The sequence below is a fragment of the Bubalus kerabau genome, chromosome 2 (assembly GCF_029407905.1).
Source record: "Bubalus kerabau isolate K-KA32 ecotype Philippines breed swamp buffalo chromosome 2, PCC_UOA_SB_1v2, whole genome shotgun sequence".
In the NCBI taxonomy this organism is placed as follows: domain Eukaryota; kingdom Metazoa; phylum Chordata; class Mammalia; order Artiodactyla; family Bovidae; genus Bubalus; species Bubalus kerabau.
In genome coordinates this window covers 42,625,585-42,645,006 of record NC_073625.1, presented here as the reverse complement: position 1 = coordinate 42,645,006, position 19,422 = coordinate 42,625,585, and the positions used below count along the sequence as shown (strand labels likewise).

The following is a 19,422-nucleotide window of genomic DNA, read 5'->3' as shown; positions in this document are numbered from 1 at the left end:
GTTGCAAAGAATTGGACACAGCTGAGTGAGTAACATTCTCATGAGACAATAAAGGACTTCTCTGGTGGCTCAGATGGTAAAGAATCTGCCTGCAAGGCAGGAGACCCAGGTTCAATCCCTGGGTCGGAAAGATCCCTTGGAGAAGGGAATAGCTACCCATTCCAGTATTCTTGCCTGGATAATTCCACAGACAGAGGAGGCTGATAGCCTACAGTCCATGCAGCTACAATGAGTCAATTAACCCATGTGGCAATAATTTCACGATGCTTTGTTTGCTGCTAATATTACAGTGTATATGAAAGTCGTCTCATTTCTGAACAGGTCTTTTTGGCCCAAGTTGAAAGAGTCAACATTTCTACCCTCATATATTAACACATGAAATATGTTTTCTGGAAAGGAAACTACAATTCCTTTCCAGCAGATGAAAACAGTATGCTGCTGCTGCTGCTAAGTCACTTCAGTTGTGTCAGACTCTGTGCGATCCCATAGATGGTAGCTGACCAGGCTCCCCCGTCCCTGGGATTCTCCAGGAAAGAACACTGGAGTGGGTTGCCATTTCCTTCTCCAATGCATGAAAGTGAAAAGTGAAAGTGAAGTCACTCAGTCGTGTCCAACTCTTAGAGACCCCATGGATTGCAGCCCACCAGGCTCCTCCATCCATGGGATTTTCCAGCCAACAGTACTGGAGTGGAGTGCCATTGCCTTCTCTGTTCACTCAGCAGCGCACCATACAATTCCCATGTCATGTGGAATTTGTAGTTTGTTTCTTGATACTGATGAATAGAACTTCCTTGTATGACTAAGGTATATTTATTTACTTACCTATCCAAGGACACTTATGTTGTTTACAATTTGTCAATTAGGAATAGAGTTAACTCTATTCATGCATGGCAAATTTTATTTCTTTATGATAAATCCCACCTAGGAGTGGGATTGCAGGATTATATGATAAATAAGTATTTAACTATATGAAACTGCCAACGTGTTTTCCAGAATGGCTGTACCATTTCACATCCCCACTTGCAGTCTCAAAGAACACATAGCGTGTAATTGTATTTATGTGATATTCTCAAGAAGACAAAGTTTAATGAGGGAGAACAGATCAGGGGGTCAAGGTGTAAGGTGGGAGAAGGTGTGACTGCAGAGAGACAGCACAGTGTTGAGAAGTGACAAACCCCTTTTGTATCCTGACTTTGCTGGTTTATTTATATGTATAGATCTGTACTCCAAAAAAGTCTATTCTACTGTATATTCATTAAAGAAATAATTTGCTCAAACCTAGAGATTAAAACAATAAATCTGAGCTAACTTCCCTGAGGTCTAGGAGACATGGGTTCAATCCCTGGTCGGGGAAGATTTTGTAGCTGCAGGGCAACTAAGCCCAGGTACTGCAACTACTGAGCCCACGCACCTAGAGCCTGTGCTCCACAACAAGAGAAGCTGCTACAAAGAGAAGCCCACACACCACAACTAGAGAGGAGCCCCAGCCTGCAGAAACCAGAGAAAGCTTGTGCGCAGCAACGGGAACCCAGCGCAGCCAACACTAACTAAATAAAAAATAATAAAAATTACAAAACAAAACAAAACTCTGAGCATGCCACAAAGCTATCAAAACATGAATCAAAACATGAAGCAAAGTAACACCTGGAACACATCACACCTGCAACGTACTGCCAGGTACCTGAAAGGAAAGGGTTGTGGGGAACCTTTACAAGTAAACATTACAAGTTACAACCTGGCCTAAAAACTTTTGCAACCTGGCCTAAAAACTTCAAAACCTGTTTTGAGGCTTTTGCAGTTTTTTAACATCAATAAATTTCAGAAGATCTGGATAAAGTATAGGAAATACAGAGCGATTTAAAATATACATTGTAGTTGACTGTTTGCCTTGATTGGGTTGATACAATGTGTGCCAGAGATAAATGGGGAGAAGCTAAGACACAGTGCATGGTCTACATAGCATCTGACAAGAACCTCCCTCCCTCCGGGATGGAGTAAAATGCCTTCATGGAGAGTCAGAGATGGCCTGATGCAAATCCTCAGAAAAGGAGGCAGAGTGTATCACAAGTTGACATCATCATTAAACAAACGAGGAAGAGGGGATGTAACTCAGGTCTTGGAACCATACATTTGTACTCTGAGGTTCAGTCCAGTTCAGTTCAGTTCAGTCACTCAGTCGTTTTTGACTCTTTGTGACCCCATTGACTGCAGCACAGCAGGCCTACCTGTCCATCACCAACTCCCGGAGTTTACTCAAACTCATGTTCATTGAGTCAGTGATGCCATCCAACCATCTCATCCTCTGTCGTCCCCTTCTCCTCCCGCCTTCAATCTTTCCCCACATCAGGGTCTTTCAAATAAATCAGTTTTTTGCATTAGGTAGCCAAAGTACTGGAGTCTCAGCTTCAGCATCAATCCTTCCAATGGATATTCAGGACTGATTTCTTTTAGAATGGACAGGTGGCACATCATTAAGAGCCTTTCTGATCAGATCCTGAGGGCAAATCCGCCTGAAGGCAGCCCTGATCAGAGTTCCAGGTTCTCCAACTCACAGCATCCCACTAGCTCCTCACACAGGAGACCTACAGGTAATGTGTCTATTTACATGATATATACCAGAACAGGAAGAGGAAATGTCAATGACTCCAGTATTCTTGCTGAGATAATCCCATGGACATAGGAGCCTGGCGGGCTACAGTGCCTGGGGCCGCAAAGAATTGGACATGACTGAGTGACTGAGCCCAGTCCAACAGTAGAACAGAGGCTGGGAGTGGGAGAATGGCAGGATTCTGGCTTTTACGTCAAGTTGACTTTAGAAAGTCATTTTAGGCTATGGTCTTATAGAATAGATATTCAGATTACTATTATTTGTGAAGTTAAACCTGGGGATTGACAGTATATATGCTGAAGTTGTTAAAATCTCCCCACTGGCACCAAGGTGAAATTAGAGCAAGCTTTTCGTTGACTTTGACTCTTGCACAGGCAAGCTCCACCCTCCGAGGATGCAGCTGGTGTCCCTCTCGTGATGTCAGGCGGACCAGCACCACCTGTGTGGGGGATGGTGAAGGGCCTGGTAACCACAGGTATCCAGGGCCAGCCTCCCCCTCCCCAAGCGCCTGGGCTCTCTTTTCTGAGGAAAGACACAGAGGCAGGAAAACCTGTGAGAGAGACCACCACACCAGTGGCCCGACCCAGGAAGATTCTGTCTCTGCAAATCTGAGACTGAGACTCCCCTCCCCTCCCAGAAATGGGAGATGGAGGTGGGGGGGACAAGGCATGAGCTGGAGGAGGGGGCAGAGACTAGAGTGAGCTCCACAGGCACAAGCCATCCAAGTGGAGCAGGGCAATGCCATAGAGCCGGGGTCCTCAGCCTCCGAGGCCTAAGGCCTGCTGATCTGGGGTGGAGTTCATGTAATGACGACAAAATAAAGTGGGAAATAAATGCAATGCAGTAGAGTCATCCCCAAAATGTCCCCCATCCTGGTCCATGGAAAACTTGTCTTCCACAAAAACCTGGGGCCAAAAAAGGCTGGGGGCCGCTGCCTTACAGGCCCTGATAATGAGCCCATCCCCGGAACCCAGCCTGCACATGTTGGCCAAGAGCTGCATGTTAAGTCTAACCAGGGAGACTGCCTGCTGAAATAAGAGGTCACAACACGATAGACGAAACAGCCAGGGTCTGCTCATCACATTAAGAGCCGAGAAAACCACAACTTGAATGAGAAAAGACAAACAACAGGCATCACCTGAAATGAATCAGGTGTTGAAATTACCTGACAAGGATTTTAAAGCAGCCATGGTGTAAATGCTTCAATCATTTACAAACTCTCTGCAATCAAATGAAAGACAGAATATTCCAGCAAAGAAACAGAAGTTATTAAAAAGACCCAACTGGAAATTATAGGAGTGAAAAATACAGTAGTGAAAAATATAATAATAGACAATAAAATAAAAATAGCTGGACGGGCTTATAGTAGACAGAATGGAGATGCACGCTGACACGAGAACTTGAAAAAGGATGGCAGGATCCCCTTCACTGACTCCACAGAGGAGACAGAGTGGAAGCAAAGTGAACAGAACACTAGCAACCTGTGGACAAAACCCAAAGGTCCAGTGTCTCATCATTCCAGTCCCACAAGGAGAGAAAAGAGAGCGGGACTGAAAGAGAAATTAAAGCAACAATTGCTGGAAGTGCCCCAAATCTGGGGAAACATATAACCTACAGTTCTAAGAAACCAAGTGAACCTCAAACAGGATAAACTCAAATGAATCCACGTTAAGACACATTTAATTAAACTTTTGAAAACCAAAGATGAAGACCAAAATCTTGAAAACAGCCAGAGAGAAGTGACTCATTGCTTATCAACACCCCTGGGTGTGTCAGTGGATTTCCTAACAACCCTGGATGCCAGGGTATAGAATTTCTTGGTCACGAGACTGAGGGTCCAGACAGATTCAGTGAATGACAGTCCAGATCTCTTTCTTCTTCCTGTTAGTAAATTTCACATCCAAAGGCAGTTCTGAGCACCACATAATTCATTACTTTAAGGCAGAGATAATAACTACAACAATATAATAACATCTTCTCTTCGCTTCATACTTTTAGCCTTTCTCAAACAATTTTTCATTAGCTGTTTCATTTTGCACTTGAGTGCTTTTGGGTTGCAAAGTCAGCACGAGATGGGGAGCCATGCTTGCTGCCCTTGAGGTGCATCCCCTCGTGTTTGTTTATTTGTCTTCTTTTACTCTTTATTTATTTCCTTTTAGCAGTGCTGGGGCTTCTTTGCTATGGGGGCTACTGTCCAGTTGCAGTGTGGGCTTCTCACTGAAGTGGTTCCTCTTGCTGTGGAGTGTGGGCTGTCGTGCAGGCTAAGTATCAATAGCAGCAGCTCCTGGGTTTTAGAGCTGACCGATGAATCCTGGCGAAGAGATCCTTAGTTCTGCAGGACAACAGTGCAGCAAGGAGGGCATGCATCTCCAGCTTCTTAGAGAAAACTGCTGCAGTGAGTCAATGCTGTAGCTGTCCGAACAGCTGGGACAGGACTCAGGCTGGACCCCGAGTCTGGACCCCAAATGAGCTGGGACAGGCTTTGCTCCGTCTCCCACAGGCACTGCCATTGGGCTGTGTTTCCTTGGGGCCGATGGCTTCTCCTCCTCCATGGGAAGGTTCCCCAGAGACATGGCCCCTAAAGGCCCAGGTCAGCTTGCTCTCCCAGACACCCCAGAACAGGTAAAATCCCAAACCTAAAATATAGATGTCCAGGGGTCCGGCCACCTCCCCACTGATAGGGCTGTTGAAACAGAGAACGTAGGTTCTCTGACTCTCCTCGGGGTGGTGTTGAAGGTTGGAAAGTCTCTGAACTTCTCCACCTGCAGACCACCTCCCCATGCCCACCAAAGCCTACTTTTACCCACCTCTGTGTCCCACAATATCTGAATTTCAACAAATACTTCTCTAAGAACTCAAGGAAGAAAGATTCCCCATAAGAGATGGAGGAAGGAAAACTAGCAATGGATGGAATCCACATGAAGAATAGAGCGTTTAGGATTTGAGTCTGATCTGCAATCCTGTACAAATCCATGCTCAAAGTCAATACCATTATAAGAAAGACTATATGAAGAAAAAGCTTTGATCATGAGGTTCCAGAGTTCTAAGAATCTAAGGAGTGTACTTCTTATCCTATATAGGGTTTTGCCTAGAGAGAATTTAGGTAGCTACCTTTATGTGCTTACTCTTTTTTTAATATAAATTTATTTATTTTAATTGGAGGCTAATTACTTTACAATATTGTATTGGTTTTGCCATACATCAACATGAATCTGCCACGGGTGTACATGTGTTCCCCATCCTGAACCCCCCCCCACCTCTCTCCCCATACCATCCCTCTGGGGGGTGAACCATCCCAGTGAACCAGCCCTGAGCATCCTGTATCCTGCATCAAACCTGGACTGGCGATTTGTTATGTGCTTACTCTTAACATAAATTGCTCAGGCTTTTCTCCAAAGCATGGAGATGTACTGTGACTGACTTCTATAATAATGTCCAAAGATACATAGACACACACATCAGTTTTCAGTGTCTGCTTTGTTATAGCTGTTTTGAAGTCTTTTAATAAAAAAGTGAATCTTGCCCCTTCACCCAGCACCTACAGACAACAGGAGAGGTAAGTTGTTACAGTCACATGAGAGATGGAGTTGCTTCTAGGAACAAAAACCAATGTAAGAACAGAGTATGAAGCAGCCACAAGAAACAACAAACAATAGAGTGGGGAAGACTAGAAATCCCTTCAAGAAAAATTGGAACATTTCATGTAAGAATAGGCATGATAAAGGACAGAAGTGGTATGGATCTAATAGAAGCAGAAGAGATTAAGAAGAGGTGGCAAGAAAACACAGAAAACTATACAAAAGTCTCAATGACCCAGATAACCACAATTGTGTGGTCACTCACCTAGAGCCAGACATCCTGGAGTGTGAAGTCAAATGGGCCTTATTACAATGAATAAAGCTAGTGGATGTGATGGAATTATAGCTGAGCTAATACAAATCCTAAAAGATGGAGTTTTAAAGTGATGCACTCAATATGTCAGCAAATTTGGAAAACTCAGCAGTGGCCATAGGACTGAAAAAGGTCAGTTTTCATTCCAAGCTAAAGAAAGGCAATGCCAAAGAATGTTCAAATTACCATAAAATTATGCTCATTTCACATGCTAGCAAGGTAATGCTCAAAATCTTTTAAGCTGGGCTTTAGCAGTACCTGGATTGAGAACTTCCAGATGTGCAAGCTGGATTTAGAAAAGGCAGAAGAATGAGAGACCAAATTGTCAACATTTATTGGATCATAGACAAAGCAAGGGAATTCCAGGAAGATATCTACTTCTGCTTCACTGACTAGGCTAAACCTTTGACTGTGTAGATCACAACAAACTGTGGAAAATTATTGAAGACATGGGAATGTCAGACCACCTGACCTACCTTCTGAGAAACCTGTATGCAGGACAAGAAGCAATAGTTAGACCAGATATGAAACAACAGACCAGTTCAAAATTGGGAATAGAGAACTTCAAGGCTGTATATTGTCACCCTGTTTATTTAACTTACATGCAAAGGACATCATGTGATATGCTGGGCTGGATGAACCTCAAGCTGGGATCAAGATTGCCAGGAGGAATACCAACAATCTCAGATATACAGATGATACCATTCTAGTGGCAGAAAGTGAAGAGGAACTAAAGAGCTTCTTGATGAGGGTGGAAGAGGCAAATTAAAAAGTTGACTTGAAACTCAATATTCAAAAAACTAATGGCATCTGGTCCAATCACTTCATGGCAAATAGATGGGGGAAAAGTGGAAACAGTGACAGATTTTATTTTCTTAGGCTCCAAAATCACTACAGAAAATGACCACTAGTTATGAAATTAAAAGATGATTGCTCTTTGGAAGGGAAAGTATGACAAACCTAGATAGGGTATTAAAAAACAAAGACATCACTTTGCTGACAAAGGCAAATCTATGGTTTTTCCAGTAGTCATGTACACAGGTAAGACTGAAAAAAAGGCTTAGCACCCAAGAATTGATTCTTTAGAATTGTGATGCTGGAGAAAACTCCTTTTAGAGTTCTTTGGACTGCAAGGAGATCAAACCAGTCAATCCTAAGGGAAATCAACCCTAAATCTTCATTGGAAGGACAGATGCTGAAGTTGAAGCTCCAATCCTTTGGCCACCTGATGTGAAGACCTGACTCACTGGAAAAGACCCTGATACTTGGAAAGACTGAGGGCAGGAGGAAAAGGGGATGACAGAGGATGAGATGGCTGGATGGCATCACCAACTCCATGGACATGAGTTTGAGCAAGCTCTGGGAGATGGTGAAGGACAGGGAAGCCTGGCATGCTGCAGTGCATGGGGTTGCAAAGAGTCAGACAGGACTTAGGGACTGAACAGGAACAAAGTCTCCTTATGGGTTAATAGATGAGTAGTGACGAGTAGTCAGGCAGAGACAAACTGCTTGCTCACAGATTTCCCTGATACTAACTATCCTCCCCTAGACAGATGGGCACTTACAACCTGTCATCTATGTCTATAATCCTCAGAACATCCTGAAATGAATGCCATTTCCCAGGCACTGGCTGCTAGTAACTGCAAAGGCCAGAGGAAAGTCTTGAAGAACCATGTCTCTGGATACAGTTCTTCTGCAAATTATATTTGAGAAAGTTATTATGTATTGTTGAAGACGTCTCAAGAGAGATTTGCTTAGTGAGTTAATTTGAAGTCAGTCATTCTGTAAAAGGAACCTGAATAAATGCATCCATCTCTTGGGAAGAGTCCGCTATTGAAAGAGTTCCCCTTATATTCAGTTTTTCTCCTTTTGGGCCAAGAAACTTGAAAAAATAAAAAGCCATTAACAGAAATTAGGCTTTTGAAAACTATATTTAGGAAGAGCCAGTTAGGCTCTCTCACTTTCTGAATTTCTCCTTAAAATTAAGATCTGAATAGAATTCCTCAACCCCCCGAAAAATGGGAATGTATAAAATATTGAGCCCAACATAGTATACATCAGACACCCATAAGAAAAAGTTCTTAACCTAAATTTTATTTGAAATATGTATTAGGAGATTCAGTGATTCAATATACTTTCTGGTATATAACCATCTGAGCATCACTGCCATTTCCAATTAGATTTTAAACTCTATGGCAGGAATCCTGTATGTCAGGTCTGACATATTAGTGCTCAAAAATATTTTTTGATGTATCCCCTAACATTACCAGTTTATCTGAAGACACCAGCTGTGATTCTCCCATTCATTCTTTTTCTGTAATTGTGTATACCGAAGAAATACGTCAGTGGCTTTGCCTTTCTCTACTACAAATGATTAAATGCCCAACTGATCTTTGTTACATTATGTTTCCCAAAGGGCATCTCACTTTGATTCAGTTGACTATTTAGTTTTTCATTTATAGATTTGAGCTATTGGGAGGAGGTTCTAATAACACTTATGTCAACGTAACACATAGCTTGCTGTTGCTCTCCTAACAACAAATAGCATCGAAAACAATGGGTGCACGGCCACCGATCTTTAATGGCGACCTAAGGGACTTTATACAGCACCACTTGGCCACATTTATATTTTATATTTTGCATTTGGTTGAAAACTTTTCTCATTTGTTTTAATGACACCCCTTCTTAAATTAGACGCTATGGTAATAATAAAGCTATCTCGTGTGTGGATTGTATTTCTTTGCTCTCCAGTGTGTTCACAGGCATTATTTCATTTTGCTCCTTACCACAGGCAGGAAACGTTTATTATACATATTTTATAGCCATGAAGACACAGGTACAGAGCGGGTCACAGATGGTTAAGAGCAAAGCTTGGGCTGGAAACTCCATCTCTGGCACCCTGGCCCCATCGTTATGCACTGACTTGGTGTCCACAAGTGCCTCTCCAGACCCATGCCCGGCTGTGTGCCCGCCATCAACATGGCAGACTGCAGACATATAGATGTCCAGGCCTTATCCTGCAGAAATCCAATTTTTATAAATGAATGCAATGTGGGGCTGGTCATTGAGCAAAAAAATAAACTACTTGTTAAGAGTGTGAGGAAATAAGGACCTTCATATACTGTGGTGGAAGAAAATGTATATAGAGTTTTTCCTGAAGGCACATGAAACAGTATGACTATATGTACAAAGTAGTGTGTTGCATAGCTGCTCAGGAAGGGGAAATTATGGGAGGGAAGGGGAAAAGCCAAAGGTTATCAATGATAAGGAGTACAGACATGGTCAGGATCACTAAGTCTGAACACCTGCTGGAGCAGACACCAGGTTTGCAAATTGGGGTAAATCTAAGCCTTGGTTTCATCATTTGTATGATGAAGACAGTATTAACCCCTAACTTATAGGATTAAGGTGAAGGCCAAAGAAGATAAATATATTAGCACAGTGCATGGCACACAAGATGTTCTCAATAAATGCCATGAGATTACTACTGTTATTATTATAATCATAATCATAGGCCATGGGCCAGTAACATGAAACATGATTTTAGTTGTTATTAGTAGTAGTTACAAAACATGAGATAAAGTTACATACTGACAGGAAAGTACGTCCAAGATACAACAAAGGGGAAGAGAATGTCCCCAGAGCCATCAGCGTTCAGGCCCATTAATTTTAAAGGTATGGACAGATATTTGGCTGCAGAACTTTTTTTTACAACATGAATTACCTCATAAATAACTAGTAAATAAGAGAATAAGTGGGCATTACAGCCACTACTATTCCACTATTGTCATTGTTTCCCAGCTGAAGCTATCAGGGGTAAGCTTTCTCTCAAATAAACAGAAAACCTCAGCTGTGAATAAGCAGATTAAGAGAAAAAAGGTGAAAATCCTGCAGAATGACTTTCTTTTTTTTTTTTAATTTATTTTATTTTTAAACTTTACATAATTGTATTAGTTTTGCCAAATATCAAAATGAATCCACCACAGGTATACATGTGTTCCCCATCTTGAACCCTCCTCCCTCCTCCCTCCCCATTCCATCCCTCTAGGTCGTCCCAGTGCACCAGCCCCAAGCATCCAGTATCCTGCATCGAATTTGGGAGAATGGCATTGAAACATGTAAAATATCATGTATGAAACGAGTTGCCAGTCCAGAATGACTTTCATTCGTGAAAGCAATTTCTGGTTTAGGTGTCTCCAGAGTCCCCGCAGGAAGCTGTGTGTGTAGGTTGCAAACGCAGAGGAAGGGGCTGTTGAAACATTTCCTGCTGTGCTGAAGATACTGAGTCAAGATGCCCCCGGGGTCACGGCTTTAATTCTGAAAGAACAAGTCTGCTAAAAACTAACCAGACTCACCTCATGGCCCTGAATCTGCAAGAGGCTGAGAGCATCCAGGGTGAAGGGTGCAAACCCCTCTGTGAGTGCAGACCCCTCTGTGAGTCCAGCTGCAGAGGAGCGAGTGCAGGGACTCTGCTGCTGTACCTGGCAGGGCTGCTTCTGAATGCCCCAGGACTCTGGGTTGGGAGGAGGACCATAGACATGCAGGGTGTTAGCCCCACTCTTCTCCCCACCATCTCTGCTACAGTTACTATGCAGCTCTAGAGAATGCAAGGCTTTGGAAGACACATGGCCTCACTGTAGAAAATATTTGTACTTCCCCAAACATGGATAATAGAATAAGTGGAGGGAGATTGACAGGGAGGAGCTGAGTTGAGAAACTTATCACCTCTACTTTCTGCTTTCCAATATATTCTAAATTTTTGCCATATTCTTAATGATTTGAAATAAATAGAAAAACATGGACAGAGATATTAATAGAACATAATGATGAGTTAATTCTCACATAAATCAGGGTTTGACACCACTAATGTAGCCACATGTGGCATCTATTAAACTTCTGATTGGGAATGGAAAGTCTGACCAGCATCTCCAGTCCACACCCGTGTCTGCACAGACACCTCCCCACCCAGGAAAGAAAAAAAACAAGGGAAGATGTACTCACACATACAAGACGGTCCTGGTGTCCCCTACTTTTCCAGCGTCGCCCACGGTTAGGGTGTCATAGCCTCTTTCTAGCTCAAACTCCTCAAAGGCAAGCTTGATGACCTGAATCAAACACAAGACAGAATTACTTAGCATAATGGGAACTCCCTGGGACCTTGCATACTGCATATATCCAGTTGGAGAATTAATTTTGTTCCATAATGCCATTGTTATTTCAAATAATATCAAGTTGCTTTTAAAAATAATGATTATATATATTTGAGAGCCCCTGATTATAGGATTCTATGGAACTCAAAATTTCTATCACTCCAGAGATATTATCAGGTTTAAAAATGAAATCAACCCATATTATATGTTAAGCCTATTAAGTATTTATTCTCATATTTATAGTGTTCAGAATCACCAAAGGTTAAGTCAGTATAAGCAAAATAAATGGAGACTGCAGTTAATGAGATCTATTTAGAGGATAACTGGAACACCAAAAAATAAACATTTTCAGTGTGATGTCCACAGATTTCATGTAATTACTCATATTTACATATGAAAAAGGCCTTCTGAGGCTGGAAAATTGTCCTATACATTTACCTTGCAAAGCCTTGTCTTTTTTAAAATAAAGAACACTTTGGGTGCTCAACATCATCTAGACAAGACCAGGTTGCGTCTGATGCGTGGATGTGATATAACACTATGCACGTCTTTCAGTAGAGCACATATCCTTTTCTCCTGATAAAAGTAATGCTTGCTTTGTTGACCAAAATTGTGATTAAGGGGGAAGAGTGTCTGGGGTATCAAAAAGTTAGGCTAGAGCCCTGGGTGACAAGGAGAAATAGATTGATAATGGAACTATATGATAGATAGATAGATAGAGACACTAGATAATCTGTAACAGATAAAAAGGAAAGGAGGAAGATATCACTGATGAAAGAGAGAGATGAATAGATAGGTAAAAGAGATCAGTAAATGGAGATGATGGCAGTAGAAATACATGAAGAGATAGATGGATAGATGATAGAGATGGTAGACAGATAGACGTAGGTAGGTAGGCAGGTAGATAGAGTAACAAATGAGGTACATAGCTAACTGAAGAGAGTGAGAGAGAATGGCAAATACAGAAGCCATTAACAGTGTAAATACACTTTGATGAGATTTATTTAACAGTAACTCTGAAACTCTGGAATCTTGTACAAAATATCAAATGCTTGTTTATTAAACCTGAAAGAAAGGTCTAAGTGGCACCAGGGAGGAAGGCAGACTTTGGACTACTATCCAATTTGATGTTGCTTTTCTGAGCAGGCTCTAACCAGGTGCTTTCCTGAGCAATGCTAATATGGGATGCATTAATTTTGCTATTTGAAATTCTTACTAAAATTAGTTGTATAGCCATTATAATTTATTTAAAAAATCTACTCTTTCAAATTGCAATGTTTGTCTGAATACATTATTTTAGCAATCTAATTTGACACAGGTGTAGGGATTGATGGCTGTTGTTTATGAAGCCCAGCAACCAAGGATGGTTTTACTTCATTTTTTGTCTTTCCATGGGCTGATTTATAAATGTCCATGGTCTAACAAGATAGAATAAAATGATTGAAGAGTCACACATCCTGGAGATTCCCATTACCCTTTTTGACACACTGATTCTGTGTTGACTTGTCTAACAGCCTGCAGTGAAACAATGATAATCCATTCAAGCCTGAGGGTCATGCTTGGCTGATTTTTAATGTCACAGATGGGGGTCTCACCACATAAATGTGTTTTTATTTTGGGTGTAAAAAGGATCATTCTTTAATTCTTTCAAGCCAAAGCAAAGGGTGTTGGAGACGTTTTTGTCAGGGTTTAGTCTTAACAATAAGCCTCTACTGAGAGTCAAAGGACAATCTTTATGCCATTGCTGCTGTTGCTGCTGCCAAGTCGCTTCAGTGTTGTCTGACTCTGTGTGACCCCGTAGATGGCAGCCCACTAGGCTCCACCGTCCCTGGGATTCTCCAGACAAGAACACTGGAGTGGGTTGCCATTTCCTTCTCCAATGCATGAAAGTGAAAAGTGAAAGTGAAGTTGCTCAGTTGTGTCCAACTCTTTGCAACCCCATGCACTGCAGCCTACCAGGGTCCTGCACCTATGGGATTCTCCAGTCAAGAGTACTAGAGTGGGTCGCCACTGCCCTAGTTTGTTATAAAATATGGCATTCTATAAATTTATCTGGGAGCAAAACAAAATATACATCTGGAATGAAAGTTGCTGTCATTTCTCAGTCGGTGATGAGTGATGTGATTAAGAGAATTCATTTTTGTAAACAAAATTTTTGTGTATTTAAGGAGTATAGCATGAGGATTTGATGTCCACACATATAGTACATGACCACTACTATAGTCAGGCTAATAAACCTGTCTCCTTACTTAGTCATCACTTGCATGTAAAGTAAAAGCACCTTAAATCCATTCTCTTAGCGTATGTCCAATGACCAATACAGTGTTATCGTTTACAGCCACCATGCTGCCCATAAGATCTCCAGATTTATCCCCACCTCCACATTCCTAGTCACCACGGTTCGACTCTGCTTCTATGAATTTTTTTTACATTTATTTAATTGGAGGCTAATTACTTTACAATATTGTATTGGTTTTGCCATACATTAACATGAATCCACCATGGGTGTACACATGTTCCCCATACGGAACCCCCCTCCCACTTCCCTCCCCATATCATCCCTCTGGGTCATCCCAGTGCACCAGCCCTGAGCATCCTGTATCATGCATCGGACCTGGACTGGCGATTCGTTTCACATATGATAATATACATATTTCAATGCCATTCTCCCAAATCATCCCACCCTCGCCCTCTCCCACAGAGTCCAAAAGACTGTTCTATACATCTGTGTCTCTTTTGCTGTCTCACATACAGAGTTATTGTTACCATCTTTCTAAATCCCATATATATGCATTAGTATACTGTACTGGTGTTATTCTTTCTGGCTTACTTCACTCTGTATAATAGGCTCCAGATTAATCCACCTCATTAGAAATGATTCAATGTATTCTTTTTAATGGCTGAGTAATACTCCATTATTTTCTTATCCATTCATTTGCTGACAGACATCTAGGTTGCTTCCATGTCCTAGCTATTACAAACAGTGCTGCGATGAACATTGGGGTACACGTGTCTCTTTCAATTCTGGTTTCCTTGGTGTGTGTGCCTAGAAGTGGGATTGCTGGGTTGTATGGCAGTTCAAGCTGGTTTTAGAAAAGGAAGAGGAAACAGAGATCAAATTGCCAACATCCACTGGATCATGGAAAAAGCAAGAGAGTTCCAGAAAAACATCTATTTCTGCTTTATTGACTATGCCAAAGCCTTTGACTGTGTGGATCACAATAAACTGTGGAAAATTCTGAAAGAGATGAGAATACCAGACAACCTGACCTGCCTCTTGAGAAACCTATATGCAGGTCATGAAGCAACAGTTAGAACTGGACATGGAACAACAGACTGGTTCCAAATAGGAAAAGGAGTACATCAAGACTGTATATTGTCACCCTGCCTATTTAACTTATATGTAGAGTACATCATGAGAAATGCTGGTCTGGAAGAAGCACAAGCTGGGATCAAGATTGCAGGGAGAAATATCAATAACCTCAGAACATGCAGATGACACCACCCTTATGGCAGAAAGTGAAGAGGAACTCAAAAGCCTCTTGATGAAAGTGAAAGTGGAAAGAGTAAAAAAGTTGGCTTAAAGCTCAACATTCAGAAAACTGAGATCATGGCATCTGGTCCCATCACTTCATGGGAAATAGATGGGGAAACAGTGGAAACAGCATCAGACTTTGTTTTTTGGGGGCTCCAAAATCACTGCAGATGGTGACTGCATCCATGAAATTGAAATTGAAAGACGCTTGCTCCTTGGAAGGGAAGTTATGACCAACCTAGATAGCATATTCAAAAGCAGAGACATTACTTTGCCAACAAAGGTCCATCTAGGCAAGGCCCTGGTTTTTCCACTGGTCATGTATGGATGTGAGAGTTGGACTGTGAAGAAAGCTGAGCACTGAAGAATTGATGTTTTTTGAACTGTGGTGTTGGAGAAGATTCTTGAGAGTCCCTTGGACTGCAAGGAGATCCAACCAGTCCATTCTAAAGGAGATCAGCCCTGGGTGTTCTTTGGAAGGAATGATGCTAAAGCTGAAACTCCAATACTTTGGCCACCTGAAGCGAAGAGTTGACTCACTGGAAAAGACTCTGATTTTGGGAGGGATTGGGGGCAGGAGGAGAAGGTGATGACAGAGGATGAGATGGCTGGATGGCATCACCAACTCGATGCACATGAGTTTGAGTGAACTCCGGGAGTTGGTGATGGACAGGGAGGCCTGGCGTGCTGCAATTCATGGGCTTGCAAAGAGTCGGACACGACTGTGTGACTGAACTGAACTGATGGCAGTTCTATTTATACTTTTTTAAGGAATCTCCATGCTGTTTTCCATAGTGGCTGTACTAGTTTTCATTCCCACCAACAGTGTAAGAGGGTTCCCTTTTCTCCACACCCTCTCCAGCATTTATTGCTTGTAGACTTTTGGATTGCAGCCATTCTGACTGGCGTGAAATGGTACCTCATTGTGGTTTTGATTTGCATTTCTCTGATAATGATGTTGAGCATCTTTTCATGTGTTTGTTAGCCATCTGTATGTTTTATTTGGAGAAATTTCTGTTTAGTTCTTTGGCCCATTTTTTTATTGGATCGTTTATTTTTCTGGAATTGAGCTGCAGGAGTTGCTTGTATATTTCTGAGATTAATTCTTTGTCCATTGCTTCATTTGCTATTATTTTCTCCCATTCTGAAGGGTGTCTTTTCACCTTGCTTAGAGTTTCCTTTGTTGTGCAGAAGCTTTTAATTTTAATTAGGTCCCATTTGTTTATTTTTGCTTTTATTTTCAATATTCTGGGAGGTGGGTCATGGAGGATCCTGCTGTGATTTATGTCGGAGAGTGTTTTGCCTATGTTCTCTAAGAGTTTTATAGTTTCTGGTCTTACATTTAGATCTTTAATCCATTTTGAGTTTGTTTTTGTGTATGGTGTTGGAAAGTGTTCTAGTTTAATTCTTTTACAAGTGGTTGACCAGTTTTCCCAGCACCACTTGTTAAAGAGATCGTCTTTTCTCTATTGTATATTCTTGCCTCCTTTGTCAAAGATAAGGTATCCATATGTGTGTAGATTTATCTCTGGGATTTCTATTTTGTTCCATTGATATATATTTCTGTCTTTGTGCCAGTACCATACTGTCTTGATGACTGTGATTTTGTAGTAGAGCCTGAAGTCAGGTAGGTTGATGCCTCCAGTTCCATTCTTCTTTCTCAAGATCGCTTTGGCTATTTGAGGTTTTTTGTATTTCCATACAAATTGTGAAATTATTTGTTCTAGCTCTGTGAAAAATACCATTGGTAGCTTGATAGGGATTGCATTGAATCTATAGATTGCTTTGGGTACTATATTCATTTTCACTATATTGATTCTTCCCATGCATGGTATATTTCTCCATCTATTAGTGTCCTCTTTTATTTCTTTCACCAGTATTTTATAGTTTTTTATATATAGGTCTTTTGTTTCCTTAGGTAGATATACTCCTAAGTATTTTATTCTTTTCGTTGCAATGGTGAATGGAATTGTTTCCTTAATTTCTCTTTCTATTTTCTCATTATTAGTGTATAGAAATGCAAGGGATTTCTGTGTGTTGATTTTATATCCTGCCAATATTCACTATATTTACTATATTGATTATATTTACTATATTGATTTATAGCAAATATATATTTACTATATTGATTAGCTCTAGTAATTTTCTGGTGGTCTTTAGGGTTTTCCATGTAGAGGATCATGTCATCTGCAAACAGTGAGTTTTACTTCTTTTCTAATTTGGATTCCTTTTATTTCTTTTTCTGTTCTGATTGCTGTGGCCAAAACTTCCAAAACTATGTTGAATAGTAGCAGGGAGAGTGGGCACCCTTCTTTTGTTCCTGACTTTAGGGGAAATGCTTTCCTTTTTTCACCATTGAGGATAATGTTTGCTGTGGGTTTGTCATATATAGCTTTTATTATATTGAGGTATGTTCCTTTTATTCCTGCTTTCTGGAGGATTTTTATCATAAATGGATGTTGAATTTTGTCAAAGGCTTTCTCTGCATCTATTGAGATAATCATATGGCTTTTGTTTTACAATTTGTTAATGTGGTGTATTACATTGATTGATTTGCAGATATTGAAGAATCCTTGCATCCCTGGGATCATGATGTATGATCTTTTTAATGTGTTGTTGGATTCTGATTGCCAGAATTTTGTTGAGGATTTTTGCATCTATGTTCATCAGTGATATTGGCCTGTAGTTTTCTTTTTTCATGTGGCATCTTTGTCAGGTTTTGGTATTAGGGTGATGGTGGCCTCATAGAATGAGTTTGGAAGTTTACCTTCCTCTGAAATTTTCTGGAAGAGTTTGAGTAGGATAGGTGTTAGCTCTTCTCTAAATTTTTGGTAGATTTCAGCTCTAAGCCGTCTGGACCTGGGCTTTTGTTTGCTGGAAGATTTCTGATTACAGTTTCAATTTCCTTGCTTGTGATGGGTCTGTTAAGATTTTCTATTTCTTCCTGGTTCAGTTTTGGAAAGTTGTACTTTTCTAAGAATTTGTCCATTTCTTCCAAGTTGTCCATTTTATTGGCATATAATTGTTGATAGTAGTCTCTTATGATCCTTTGTATTTCTGTGTTGTCTGTTGTGATCTCTCCATTTTCATTTCTAATTTTATTGATTTTTCTCCCTTTGTTTCTTGATGAGTCTGGCTAGTGGTTTGTCAATTTTATTTATCCTCTCAAAGAATCAGCTTTTCAGTTTGTTGATTTTTGCTATGGTCTCTTTTGTTTCTTTTGCATTTATTTCTGCTCTAATTTTTAAGATTTCTTTCCTTCTACTAACCCTGGGGTTCTTCATTTCTTCTTTTTCTAGTTGTTTTAGGTATAGAGTTAGGTTATTTATTTGACGTTTTTCTTGTTTCTTGAGGTATGTCTGTATTGGTATGAACCTTCCCCTTAGCACTGCTTTTACAGTGTCCCACAGGTTTTGGGTTGTTGTGTTTTCATTTTCATTCATTTCTATCCATATTTTGATTTCTTTTTTGATTTTTTCGTATAATTTGTTCTTTATTCAGCAGTGTGTTGTTCAGCATCCATATGTTGGAATTTTTAATAGTTTTTCCTGTAATTGTGATCTAATCTTACTGGATTGTGGTCAGAAAATATGCTTGGAATGATTTCAATTTTTTTGAATTTACTAAGGCTAGATTTATGGCCCAGGATGTGATCTCTCCTGGAGAAGGTTCTGTGTGCACTTGAGAAAAAGGTGAAATTCATTGTTTTGGGGTGAAATGTCCTATAGATATCAATTAGGTCTAACTGGTCTATTGTATCATTTAAAGTTTGTGTTTCCTTGTTAATTTTCTGTTTAGCTGAACTATCCATAGGTGTGAGTGGGGTATTAAAGTCTCCCACTATTATTGTGTTATTGTTAATTTCCCCTTTCATACTTGTTAGCATTTGTCTTACATGTGGTGCTCCTATATTGGTGCATATATATTTATAATTGTTGTTTCTTCTTCTTGGATTGATCCTTTGATCATTGTGTAGTGTCCTTCTTTGTCTCTTTTCACAGCCTTTGTTTTAAAGTCTATTTTATCTGATATGAGTATTGCTACTCCTGCTTTCTTTTGGTCTCTATTTGCATGGAATATCTTTTTCCAGCCCTTCACTTTCAGTCTGTATGTGTCCCTTGTTTCGAGGTGGGTCTCTTGTAGACAACATATATACGGGTCTTGTTTTTGTATCCATTCAACACTTTGTCTTTTGGTTGGGGCATTAAACCCATTTACATTTAAGGTAATTATTGATA

General features: G+C 40.6%; 1 protein-coding gene across 1 annotated transcript in view; it reads right to left on the bottom strand.

Moving 5' to 3' along the window:
• CSMD1 (CUB and Sushi multiple domains 1) overlaps positions 1-19,422 on the bottom strand; it is a 1,679,419-nt gene that overhangs the window by 474,694 nt on the left and 1,185,303 nt on the right. The window contains exon 10 of the mRNA XM_055567572.1: positions 11,501-11,604. Within this exon, the coding sequence (XP_055423547.1) occupies positions 11,501-11,604 (104 nt within the window). The remainder of the gene's footprint in view (positions 1-11,500; positions 11,605-19,422) is intronic.